The sequence below is a fragment of the Periplaneta americana genome, chromosome 6 (assembly GCF_040183065.1).
Source record: "Periplaneta americana isolate PAMFEO1 chromosome 6, P.americana_PAMFEO1_priV1, whole genome shotgun sequence".
NCBI classification, from domain to species: domain Eukaryota; kingdom Metazoa; phylum Arthropoda; class Insecta; order Blattodea; family Blattidae; genus Periplaneta; species Periplaneta americana.
In genome coordinates, this window is record NC_091122.1 from 136,306,769 (window position 1) to 136,320,822 (window position 14,054).

The following is a 14,054-nucleotide window of genomic DNA, read 5'->3' on the forward strand; positions in this document are numbered from 1 at the left end:
AGGCAAAACGAGGGCAGTTTTCAAGACATATTGGAAAAACAGTTGACGCACAAACATGGTTGCCAACACACCACTCATTACACCAGTTATTCGTTTGTTCAAGTTATGATATCTGTATATGTGTACGGGTATGAAATCTAAGAACGAATATTGGGGAAAGCGACTCCTGACCCAACTTGTACATTTATGGTGCGCGGTAAAAATGGCGTAAGTCATAAACTGCAAGTTTTGAGTAGAGCAAAAGCAAAGTTTGAAATAAGAACCAATATAGGCCTAATTAAGATGGACTGGAAATCTGATACTCTACATCACTATTGAAGAGAATTGCCATATGCCCTTTATACCATATCAAAAAATATACATTTTTTTGTATTCAAATGGAGGTCATAACCCAAATCTGCCAATTTCTGACTTATGCTTTTTTTTACTGAATAAATGAAAAAAATAAAAATGAAAGGTGCAAAATAAAAGCATCCAAAAGTGAATAGCATGCTGTAATTCATTTTTTTACTGCAGAAGGGCATACACCTGCTGAAATTCAGGGCAGAATGATTGCAGTATATGACAAACATTCCTCGAGAAATCTGCTCTGAGGGATTGGTGTGTGGATTATGTTCTGATCGAAAACATTTACAGGACAACCCACGACCAGGGTAAGTGCTCAAGCCCATCATGCCAAATTCAATTCCACATGTTGATGCTCTTCTCTGAGAGAATAGGAGAATAACAATAAGGAAACTTAGTTTATTGCTCATTTATTACTTATTTATGGAAGTATTCATAAAATTCTCCAAATCACCTATAGAAGCATAACGTTTGCAGGTAGTGGGTGCCACATCATTTAACTACTGAGCAAAAGCCAAACATGTGAGAATCTGCCAACAGAACCCCGCACAATATCAGAAGAAAAGTTATCACTGCTTGCATCACACTGTGACTGCTGACGAGTATTGGTGTAACCATTTTGAGTCACACTCCTGCCAGTCTAGCACAAAATGGAAACACAACAGATCTACTAACTCCAAAAAGCTCAAGTTGCAAGGAAATGCAGGGAGAGTCATGTTATATGGAATTTCTAGAGCAGGGACAAATGACCAATGTCCAATGCTAGACATCTTAGACAAAATGTCAAGAGTAAATGCCCAGAAGAGTGATTTTACTCTATAACAATGCTCGGGCTCAGACTGCCAGATCAAAAAGGAACGAGTTGCAAAGGTTTTGCAGGAAACACTACCATACTTCTCTTACAGTCCAAACTGATCTGTATGCGATTTCCATATTTTTGGACATTTAAAGAAAAATCTGAATGGAACCACATTTCCATTGGATGAAGCAGTGCAAAAAGCTGTTAAACAATGGTTTACCTCCAGGTCACAGGGATTCTATGAACTACTATCTGTCATGCAGTGTCACAGTGGGAGAAGCGTATGAGCTTTAAGCAGTAAGGTTAATTTCGTTTTATTAGTGATGCTCTGGTTTCATTTGAAAAACTTAGTATTTATTCACTTGGTTATGAGAAACTTAGTGTTTGCACTCTGATCTTGATACAAAGTGTAACACTTTTCTTCACTATAGCTGATCTACTGCACAGATATTAAATGATCATGATGATGATGATGATGATGATGATAATGATGATGATAAAAACAAGTCTGTACATTAGGGACACCAACTTCTGATCACAAAAATACGGGAGACTGTGGGGTGTAAAGCCTGGATTCATTGATGGAATGGATTATATTTTTTATATAAAAGTATAAATACACTGTATCTATAATGCAAATATGGTTTAGGTCACAACACTGAACACAATAATATTTCAAAATACAATGTTTCTCAATTGTAACGTATTTTTATTTGACAACAAGATGCTGCATAACATTTAATTTTTTATCCTACATGTAGGCCCTAAATTGAAGAACAAAAAAAATCTTTACAATCATATGAGCATACAATAATACCTAGGATTATAGGATTACTGGAACTGAATTATATTGATTGATATGTACTGTGCCTACTAAACTATCCAAATTAATGTCAGTTGATATCAAAATATATTCAGCGAGTATTATTATTATTATTATTATTATTATTATTATTATTATTATTATTATTATTATTAGATTGTATTAAAAACTAACGATCACGACTGATAAAAAAAAATACGCGAGGATTAGGGGTTCGATATGGGAGCAAGGAGGATCAGAAAATATTAGTTCAAATTTGGGAGCTCCTATATGTTCGTTAATGAATGTATCATCAGGCTTTATATGTCCGTAAGACTTGTAAGAAATGGTATGATCAACAGATCCACATTAATGACATAGTAACAGTTGATAAGACGGATATAGTAATCAGTGATTTACAGCCAAACCACGCTAACTGATTGATGTTGGTATACCGTAAAATGAGATCTTGGTATTGCCTAAAAATATAAGAGCATTTCAATTGCGAGTTGAGTATGAAAACAGAAGTTATACTGAAGATTGTGGAAACTGCCAAGGTAAGGAAAAATATGGGATCTAAGACACAGTTCTTTTGGAACTGCTCACTTCTTTCAGAATCTGCTGTAGAAAAATTCTAACACTCCAGATTTGTTCTTGTGGAATGTGGTTGTAACCTGGAGAGGGTTTCGATATATAATTAAGAAAATCAATCATTATCATCTCCATAAGAATAATAATAATAATTAGGCCCTATTATTATTATTATTATTATTATTATTATTATTATTATTATTATTATTATTATTATTATTATTGTCATCATCAACACTGTTATATTCATCATCACAAATATATGATTTTCATTCCTTCCATCATTAGCAATATGAATGACTGCAAATTATAGTAATGATGGAATGATATTAGAAGAAATAAGTGATTTTCAAAATCTAACTTTATACAATATTTATACGTTATAAATAGTATCAAGCTTGTTCTCAACAATATATTGAATAAGAATTTTATGTGAGAAATGAATATATTTGTCATTTGACTAATTACGTGAGAGTATCAGTATTAACATTGTGCTATCCCTTGGATCTGCACTGATGCTAACTACAGGAATTTCTACAGTGTCTGCATTATAACTCCCTGAGCTCCCTAGTGCTGCAAAGAGGATGGCTCAGTCAACTTCGCAACAGAGCTCAGAACAGTCTAGTAAATACTAACTTAACAAAGACAATTTTCATGGAATTTGTTCACGAGTTCGCACTAAATTAATGTTTCTTGGATAAACGTACACACTCACTAATCAGAACGGATTCGTTTCGCATGTTCGGATTTTTATTATAGTATCGCTCACTTGTCTGCATATCCGAATTGATTATCTAATAGTGTTGTTATTTATCACTCGAGCAAGTGCATTGTTTCCTTAAAGTGTTCTGGACTAAACCCAGGAATAAAATTAGCAGCTCTGAGAAGGATTCCAAATCCATAGAGAGGATCAGCTGTTGCAGTGACCACGTTAGTGACGCAACTCACAACTCTCTCCCTTTCCTCCTGCATTTGAGATCAGTGAATCCCCACTTCTTCGCCTACCATCCACATTTTTTCAGTTCAAATCTATCTACTATTGTGATTAAACATTAATGGTCATAAGTATTACCACAGTCTAGTATATACAGTCATGAAGCTTGAATTGTGAGGGTGCTAGGAACAAAAGACTGTGCCAGTACTATTTTGCATTGTCTGTAATGAGGCAATATTAGCGATCCTAGTGGTCAGCAACTATCTATGGATGCATATTTACTACGTATTGAGCTTCGTGACTGTATATACTAGACTGTGGTATTACCATGCAGAAATAAAAATACGGAATTAACAATTCAATTAACAGTGTATTCGACTGTATTTTTGCCTAATATCAGTTAAATTACTATTAATGCTCAGCATTTTTTATAAACAATTACCGTATTTTCTCAAATACCCCACACCCTCGAATAAGCCACACATCCTATTTTTGAAAGGCAAAATAAATAAATAAATAAACAAGCAAACAAAAATTACAAAAATAAAACTTTCAACAAATATATTCACGACAAATTAAAAACAATTAAACACAAATACAGTTCAATTAATTTTAAATTTTTCGCTGCAGTGAAGGATCACCAATCTCACATCTTTCCAGAAATGAAAATATAAGAAGCACGAACTAAACACTTATCACACCTGAATTTGATTCTGACACATGTACTGCTAATCCAAACATCATTTAACAATATTAACAACTGAAATACCAGTGCGGGAAAATAATGACATGCACAGAAGGAAAATCAGGCAATGTTGTTAACTTCATTTGAATAAACCGTGCACCCTTATTTTTTACTAGTGTATTTCGGAAAAAAGTGCGCAGTGTATTCGAGAAAATATGGTAAATATGTTACGACATTTAAAGTAATCATTACCAAGCATTCAGTTTTATGATTATTTCTTGTAATAATCGTCAACGCGTGTGTGTGCTTGTAAAGTGATCAGTGATTTTGATATAACTGTTGATAATGGATACATTCTTAATGAAGAGAACTGTCCAAAATAAAACTGCATTGTACAGGAACAGAATGATAAATTGGGTTATAGTAGAAGCAGTAAAACTAATAGCTCATATTCATCATTGCTCCAAGGACCAACAAAAGGTGAAAAAAGGGGTGAAAGGAAAAAGATAATTCATAAAGACCGAAGTTTTCAACTATCATGGGATAACTTAAGCAATTTCTATGGATAAATATATGAAAAATCAGACACTGTTATTTTCTGCAAAATATGTAAGGGAATTTTTTATAAAGAGCAATTAAAGTTTTCTCTGGCTTTTCTCCATAGTCTTGCCACCCCCCCCCCCCCCCCCAATATTTCATAGACATTGGCGCCTATGGATTCAAGTCCAATGTTTCCACATCCCATCTACCACACTGGAATTATGGCAGTTTTAAATTCCAATGGTATGATGAGAGGTGAGGATGAAGAGCATAGAAAATTTAGCAGTAATCTTCTTTCAGATACTAGAGGACACCATCAGGATTATTCATTACAGCCAACTACACTTGAAGGCAAGCACTGTAGGCTGCTACAAATGCGTTTTGAGAGTACTTACAACTTCAGCTGGTCAAATGTCGTAAAATTCTTTTATATATATGCCATAAAGCCAGTGCGAAATAGGATGCCCAATTTTACTTCACTATGAGAAGAAAACGTATCTCGAAATTGTTATTCAAAATATCTAACTCCCCTTAATCGGGTTATTAAATTCAAGTTCCTTCAGTTGACAAAAGCGAACTGAGAAAAATACTTCATGATTCAGCATGATTCAGTCTAGGTGCAATATACTGTAATATGTTGGTAAAAATCGTCACTTTAAGTTTCATGGGATACTTGAGAATTTTCATTTACTATGTTGCTTACCAGTACAGAACACTAAATGATTTACTGTCACTGAATTTTTTTTTTTAATTTGGAAAATTCTCATTTTATAAACATGGTCACATCTTATTACTAAGCTAGTTCTTAGAAGTTCTGGTATTATAATGAAATAACAGGATATTGCATATAAGATTTATATGACACTATAACAAGATAAAAGCATTACTTGAAGGCTACCAATTTGTATTTTAAAGTAGGTTATTTTACGATGCTTTATCAACATCTTCGGTTATTTAGCATCTGAATGAGGTGAAGGTGATAATGCCGGTGAAATGAATCCGGGGTCCAGCACCGAAAGTTACCAGCATTTGCTCATATTCGGTTGAGGGAAAACCCCGGAAAAAACCTCAACCAGGTAACTTGCCCCTACCAGGAATCGAACCCGGGCCACCTGGTTTTGCGGCCAGACGCGCTGACCGTTACTCCACAGGTGTGGACACCAATTTGTAATTATAATTCAAGGACTCGTCACATTAACCTAATCATAATGGTTATTTTTAAGCAGAAGTTCTGGAAAAATGACATTTCATAGTTTCATATAACATTTTCAATTATGCAAGAAAGCAGTAAAATCAATCAGGTAGTAGTAAAAAGTCCGTAAAACATATACTCACATGGACTGTAGCACGTCATTTTCTTCTACAGTCACTTCTTCCTTTATTTCAACCTTCACTGGAGGCATTTCCCAGTCCGAATCCTGTTAAAAAATAAACAATAGAGAAATTCGTTTATATTACAAAACAGACGTTCTTTCATATTGTAATACTGCTTATTTAACCCTTGGTATCATCTTCTTCTTCTACTGGCATGCAGCTCTTAAAGTTTAGCTAGTGCTTCCTTAATGATGACAGCCCATTCCTCTCTATTTTCTGCCTTCTTCCTCCATCTTCGAACTCCCATCCTTCTCAGGTCCTCCTCCAGACAATCCAACCACCTTAACCTCAGCTTTCCTCTGTATCCCCTTGGTATCATGCTTTTGTTATTTTGTATAAAGTAAATGACTAATCTTTAACCGAAATTCAATAACTACATCTTATTGAAAAGTATTTTTCGAAATTTAAATCATAGTGCATACGAATTAATAAATGTTGAGAATTTCAAAGAAAAATCTGATCCCGCATCCAAGACACTTCATTCGTATTTATCAATTCATTTTCATTGATAATTCATCAGTGGTTCAAATGTAATCATACAAAATCTTTTTTTCAATGGTTTCCAGTTTTGCATATTCTCTTCATATACATCTTCTAAAACTCCTCATGCTTTCAATGAAAGCATTAAAATTCGTTTCCTTCCATTGCTCCAACTTAGCCTTTACAATAGTCCAGAGTTATAAAGAAAAGTTATCTGAATTGTTTGATCACATTGTTATGAACGTTACCAAACTTGATTCTGAAATACGGCATGTTATAAACAAAATCTTACCAATTTGAGTTCAATTTTCTGATAGTTTTTTTTTATTAAGTACTACCAAAGATATACAGTCTGTTCAAAATTCTACATAAAAAACTTGAAATTATTCACTGCCAGAAAAAAAATGAAGCCTTTACAGAATTCTTAATATTTTTCATTAAGATTTCATCCTTTGTGGAAAACAATGTCTGCATCCTATCAGCATAACAAACAATGGTAGCAACGAGAAAATAGAATACCATACTATGCTTAGCAATAATTGACAATTTCATAGTTCATACGCAGGACATACTGTATATACGTCATTATAATATGCACCTTTTTTTGTTAAAATGTCGTCTTGAAAACTGGTGTGCGTATTATATTTAATGGTGCATTATATTCGCTTGCTAACATTCAGACTCGAACAAATTTGAATTATGCCACAAGATATGGTGGGAAACTGCTGAAGGAAACTACCATTGCAGGTTCGCGTTCTTTTGTGCTCTTTTAATTCGTAATTTCATGTCCATTTTTGACAACAGTCATTAATACAAATATTATTTTTAACTAAGATAATGACTTACTAACACATATTTTTTATTATGAGATTTTATGTATACAACTTTTAACAATCGCACATCTTTAAATAAACCAAAATAATTTAGGCCTACCAACAATAAAATTATTGATGAAAGAGTAGAATGAAGTTAGTCAATGTCAATCAATGTTCACATCAATCCAGACCTGTTGGCTAAGTTTGCCAGTTCCTAAGGATGAATATGCTATATAGTTAGAGGCAAGGGTGCCTTTATAACCTGTTTGATAATATAATAAAATTTTAATTTTGAGTGGTTTTTAACATCGGTGTGTATTGTATCTGCCAGTAATTGTTTTTATGGATTTTAGGATTAAAAAATTGTGGTGCATATTATATTCGAGTAAATACGGTATTTTCTGATCTACACCACATACAGTTTTCTAGTCTTCTAGATTTCAACATATTTGCAGAGTACTTCGTTAATTACCCCATTATTTTGTCCAAAATCTCCTATGGTGATTGATCACCATGGCTTCTTGCCTGAACTTCCTTATATTTTCAGTTCAGCTGCTTTAAAATTTGAATATGAATAAAATCTGCATAGTTACATTGCTGCAAATAACATTTGCGAAATTTTACTAGAAGTGTCAGGCTCGTGAAACTGATTTTAACCATCCCAGCTACAAGTGTCTCTGTTGAAAGAAGTTTTTCTAAATTAAGAACAGAAAACGACTTCAGAAATACAATGCCTCAAGATAGTCTCAATGGGCTAGCCTCAATATTTATTCAAAAATCACTCATCAGTGAACTTAGAAAATGACCCGAGTTTCCCGACACCATAAGAGACATTTCTGCTACAAAAAGAGAGAGGACCGAAGATCTGCACTATAAGTAAACTCTGCCAATGCTATAGAGTGGTGAGTTGACAATAAAAAATTGGTATTAATTATTTTGCATTACCACGTGATTCTTTTTAATTTTTGTATTTTGCAGTGTGTCGTTTTGCCTGCAATATATGTAGCATGTTTTTCAGGTAGTGAAAAATTAGAATGAGAACTCATGTGTAAAAGGCTCCTGGCCATTGGTTGCCGGAAACTGTTGAAAATTTATGCTCCCTTGACTAATGCACCATCTCATATGGTTTATTCCAACTTCCTACATTAAAAAATATTCTACAATCCATTGCAGTGTTTTCTTTAGTAACAAATTACTTCAATAAATGAAAACAAATCCAATAAATGGTCATCCATCCCACTTTCATCTCTCGCAAATAATAATAATAATAATAATAATAATAATAATAATAATAATAATAATAATAATAATAATATTAATAATAATAATAATAATAATAATAACAGACCCTTCCTATTAGGGCCTAGAACTCGAAACCCTACATTAATGTGAACTAATCAATACTATTAAATAATATCATCTTGAAAGGATGGATTTTCAAAAGTTAATGAATGAAAATTTAAATTTGGTAACCTTCCTCTTTATGGTAATAATATTATTGACCAGGATCATACAAGAAGGCTAACAAACTGTCTGCATCATTGATATTAAACAGATGAAAAAAACTCAATATTATTTAATATAAGCATATAAGAAAAATAACAAACACTATTATTCCTTTTTGACCACGGTGTTAATAAGAAGATATAGATATGGTAACATCTCACCTCAGCTTCACATTTTATTTCAAGATTTAATGGTACAGCAGTTTCTCTCAATTCTATTTCCAGAAGTTCACTTGGGTCAGGTTCCTCTTTTATCATTTCCATGTTACTCTGCTCTCTGTTCACTGTAAAAGAATAGGCCTACAATTATTAAATTAAACTATATAAGCATATCTAAATAAGAAGACACAGAGAATAAACAAAGAAAAAAAACGAGAAAATAAGCAGAGAGGAGAAAAGAAAATAGGAAAGCAAGATAAAATAAAGTACAGGAAGACAGAAGGAGGAAAGGAGGAAATGTATTATAGAAAGAAAGGCCTAGTAGCTAACTTAGTTCAGAATTATCATAGTGGAATAGAAATTTCCAAGGTTATACAATAAATCATTCTCAATTCAGTGGTAAAAAATACTACTAATTAGTTTCTTATCCAAGTGCAAAAGAAAGGCCCTAGCTGATAACCTGTTTTCCCACTTTGCTAAATACATCTCAATCTTGTTACAATCTTCACTAATTTACCTTGTATTTTTTTAAATTAGCAAGTAATGTAGAAAACACTGTAAAATTTTCATGTAAATGCATTCAGTAGTTTCAGAGAAAAATGCATTTAAGTTTAAAAAATATCAACTTCCAGGAAACTGCATTTAAAAAATGTAGGATGTATGAATTACATGCACCGCCAAATTCAAAGAGGCCTTTTAAAGAACTTATCTGCAGAGATACCTACAATATATATATATATATATATATATATATATATATATATATATATATATATATATATATATATCCATTGCAAATACTGCAACGAGGTTGAAACCTTAGTACACGTCCTAGGATCCTGCCAAAATGGAGAACTCCTGAGAAATTCACGCCATCATAATATCCGAAAACTAATAGCACAGGCCCTTAGAAAAAGATCCTTTGAGATCTATGAAGAGGTGCATTGTGTTGCGTCTGAAAGTGGCGGAATTAGAAGGACAGACATTGTGGTTCTAGACGAGACTAATAGCAAAGGTTTTTTACTGGACCCAACTGTTAGATTTGAGATGAGCCAGACCCAACCACCTGAGGTCAACAAAGAGAAACGACAAATTTATAAGTCTACTATTCCGTATTTTCAAGAAAAATAACAGAAGAAAGGCACCTAGTAAGTGCATGGTTTAAAGATCAGAGTGCGGGGCACCATCCCACAAGTAGCTGTTAACACTCTCAAAAAATTTGGAATCCATGACATCATTCCTAAAACAATCACTTCAACCATTAAAGGGTCTGTGGCAATTCTTAAAAACCATTTATAACGAATATCATAATTCCTCCCTTCTCCCAGTTTTTTTCGTTAGTGTATAATTCTAATAAATATACGTATAATTTATATTATTTCTAAAATTCATGTTCTATGTTCATGTAAATTTGACTCATCTAGTTATTGTAATCAGTTATTATTCTTGTATACTTAATATTATTCTGTGTTTTTGGCAACCCACAATGCCTGGGCAAACAATTTTTTGATTAAGGCGCTTACTTGCAGGTCTGGAGTTACGCTCGGGCGTGTGTTCGATCTCCGCTTAGACTGAATACCAGGCTGGTTTTTTCCGAGGTTTTCCCCAACCGTAAGGTGAATGCCAGGTAATCTATGGTGAACCCTCGGCCTCATCTCGCCAAATACCATCTCGCTATCACCAATCCCATCAATGCTAAATAACCTAGTAGTTGATACAGTGTCGTTAAATAACCAACTAAAAAAAATATATATATGTTTTAAAGTGCAAGTTTTGTACCGTACTTTTGGAACACAAAAATCGAATATTTTACCTCTAATCACCACCCAGTTCCTTTAAAATTTACCAAATAAAATTATATGCCATATTACAAAGTTGTTCAACTCAGCACTGAAATTTCAATATTTTCCCTCATCTTGGATTCATTCATAAATCATTACAATTTCTAAACAGAACAAGAACTTCATGTATTGTCACAACAGAAGACCGAAATGTCTTTTGAATACACATAGTAAAGTATTACAAAGGATCACCTCCAAACGAATGTTACCTTATACAGACACCATTATTCCTCCTTGACAAACAGCTTTTCAAAAAGCAAGATCAGTAACTCATAATATAGTCACTCTCGTAGAAGATATATACAGAGTGTTTCAGACTTAGGAGACCTAGGTAATTATGTATTTTGAGATAGGGAAGTAGGGGTCTGCGGGTTCAAACTTGAACATAATGGTGTGAAATATTTTTTGGGTCAGTATACCACTGATGTGTCAGATACAATATTGCTATGTTTATATGGCACAAACTGTAAACACTGTAGATGGTTTCTATCAGAGCGTGAGGTCAAATGTTCAAACTTCAACAGGAACTTTTTTTTTAATTTAAGGTATGTAACTTTAAACTTGTGTCGTAACATTAAAAAGACAGCCTATTTATTCTGCAACGTACGAAAAAATGACAACAATTGTTTAGGAGAGTGCATAGGCGGAGAGAGGACCGTTTCCTTGGGGAGGAGGGGGGGGGGAGAGGAACAAAGCAAAACCATAGAATCCTGATATAACGAGATTATGGGAGACATCATTTTTCTTCTCCTCCTATTATAGCTTGACCTAGGCACAGTACATCAAAATATGATCATTAATAAAGGTGTTGTAAAATAAAGTAAAATTGTAACAAAATAGCTATACAGACAATTTTACTTTTTTTTCTATTGTAAGGAAGAGAGATCCGAAGGCTTGCACTGCAGCCTGAGGCTTATTGTGCTTACCACTCCTATTCTGTGAATGATTGGGTAGCCGAATGGCTGCGCTCTTGTACAAATATAGCACGCCACACTGTGAACTTAACCCGGGCTACTGTATGGATGATGATATATTATGTGAATTAATGATGGCGAAATGAGTCCGAGGTCCAACATCGAAAATTACCCAGCATTTCTGCTTCAATTGGTTGAGGAAAACCCCAACCAAGTAACTTCTTCAAACTGCTTGTTTCATGGTTAGACGTGCTAACCATTACTTCACAGTGGTGGACCAATTTTACATTTACTTTATCTGTTTATTTAAAAGAGCAAGATATCATGTGAAATGTGAATTATAATTATTTTATTTTCTTCAAGCAGCTGCTTGAACACCTGCAGAGTTCTAACACATCAGTACAGGCTGTTACAGAAAAACACATTATAGTGCTTCCATTCCTCAGATGAGTTACAGAAATTCTTATACATTCAGAAATTTAAAATAAATATTATAGTCCAGACACATGGTCTGAAGATAATAATTCGTCAATTTAAGCACAAAAACTTAATCATAAACAAAAACAATAAAAATCTTTTGAATTCAGTATTTTCTAATGTTAACAGAACAAAAAAGAGTTCGGCCAAGTTTGGAGGGGGGGGGGGGGGACAGTCAATCAGTAATTTTCTCAAAGGGTTTAACAGGACCTCGGGATGAATTAAAATAATGTAATCAAGATATTGAATATACCGTAGTGACCATGTTAAATATCTTGGTATTAACTCTTGATAACAAAATGCTTTGGAATAAGCACATAAAATTTGTAACAATTAAGAGCTCTTTTCAAACACAAATAGGCCTAGGCTACACTTTGAGCTGATTATGAAATTTCTGAAAGACTTATTTCATGAACAAGTAAAAAAGTTTGGATAAAGTGGATATTCAAAGTAAAAATACATTCACCAAGAGTCTAAGCCAGGGGTCGTCAGCACAGAGCACGCTGGAGCTAGCCTCTCTTACCGCGGAAAACGCAGTGCACTATAGTGCTCTCGTAGCTGCTAGAGGGTATGCTCTCTATCTCTCCCTGTTGCACGACAGTGCACACGGGACGGCACCGCGTACCCATTGCACATTTCAGCGAGTGCTGACGACCACAGGTCTAAGTCAATACTTACAATGCAAATGTCGAAAAGAGCATGAAATTCCAAAGTCTCTTCTAATTGAATAATAAGCAAATGTGTCACAATATCTGACTTCCAAACATCTACACTAATCTCATTGTGTCCAATTGTATTGAGAGCTGGACATAATGTTTGTCAATTAATTATTCTTGGAAATCAAACAAACATGAAAAGGCAGAAAACATATCGTTTTGATACTTCGCCAATAAATTGTTGAGTGCGGGGGGAGGGGGGGACGAATGCCTGAAAGTACCTGTTTCACCCCTCTGCTTGTTGCAGTCCTCCTTGGCCTCTTGCAAGAATTGCACTAATCACAGTTCTCTTAGCACTGTTAACCGGCATTATTCTATTACCGATCACCACCGTGGGTAAAAAAATTACTATAGGTACGGTACGCCACACTGACAACACGACCAAGAAGTCCAGCAACTAATAAATAGGATCCACAATAGAGAAACAGATAAAGACAGAACATTTGCTCAATATGTATAGGTAATTATTTCGGTAATTATTATTCTCAGATTTCTGACAGCTCTGCATAAGTTACCAGTCTATATAATTACACAAATGAAATTCAGTAAGCAAAATAAATAAATTAATAAATAAAATAAACTGCACATTACTTCACAGAAACTTACCAACTAGCCGACTCGTAATTGATAGGAAAACGGAATTTGCAATTTGCTTATATTTGTTTATTTAACAAACTATATTGGATCATATTTGCTTCCCATTTAACATCAAGAAGTATTACAACACTTACGAATATATAAATCGTTAGAACTACTAGCAATACGTAAAACAGGCAAACCAAGCCTCCAAAAATCGTAACAGCCCGAGCAGCCGTAATTTTAATATTTTGTATCCAACATGCCGTGAATCACCACCCTTACAGCGCCGCCAACATGACGGTTTTCTTACATTTTTTTGTCTCTCTCATTCTCTCTCTCAGATGATAAAAGTATTTATTAAACGCACGACACTGGAAAATGTAGTTTATTTCACATTCAATAAAATAATATAATCTTCTATTTCAGGCTGTCGGCAAACCACTTTGGCATTGTATTATTGGTCCAGGGGAAATACGCCAATTGTAATTCATATTGTAT

The 14,054-nt window shown here is 34.0% G+C and overlaps 1 protein-coding gene across 6 annotated transcripts in view; it reads right to left on the minus strand.

Moving 5' to 3' along the window:
• Nucleotides 1–13,815, minus strand: part of LOC138701769 (zinc finger protein OZF-like) — a 320,834-nt gene extending 307,019 nt beyond the window's left edge. For 2 of the 6 annotated variants that reach the window (XR_011332686.1, XR_011332687.1), the window contains exons 1-3: nucleotides 13,584–13,815; nucleotides 9,033–9,154; nucleotides 6,032–6,114 (exon numbers count right to left, since the gene is read on the minus strand). Coding sequence is in view for 3 of the 6 variants with exons in the window: in XM_069829014.1 (XP_069685115.1) it covers nucleotides 6,032–6,114; nucleotides 9,033–9,134 (185 nt within the window). In the remaining 3 variants the exon portion in view is untranslated. The remainder of the gene's footprint in view (nucleotides 1–6,031; nucleotides 6,115–9,032; nucleotides 9,155–13,583) is intronic. The other 4 variants (XM_069829014.1, XM_069829015.1, XR_011332685.1 and 1 more) reach the window with 3 other exon arrangements.
• Nucleotides 13,816–14,054: the final 239 nt, after the last annotated feature.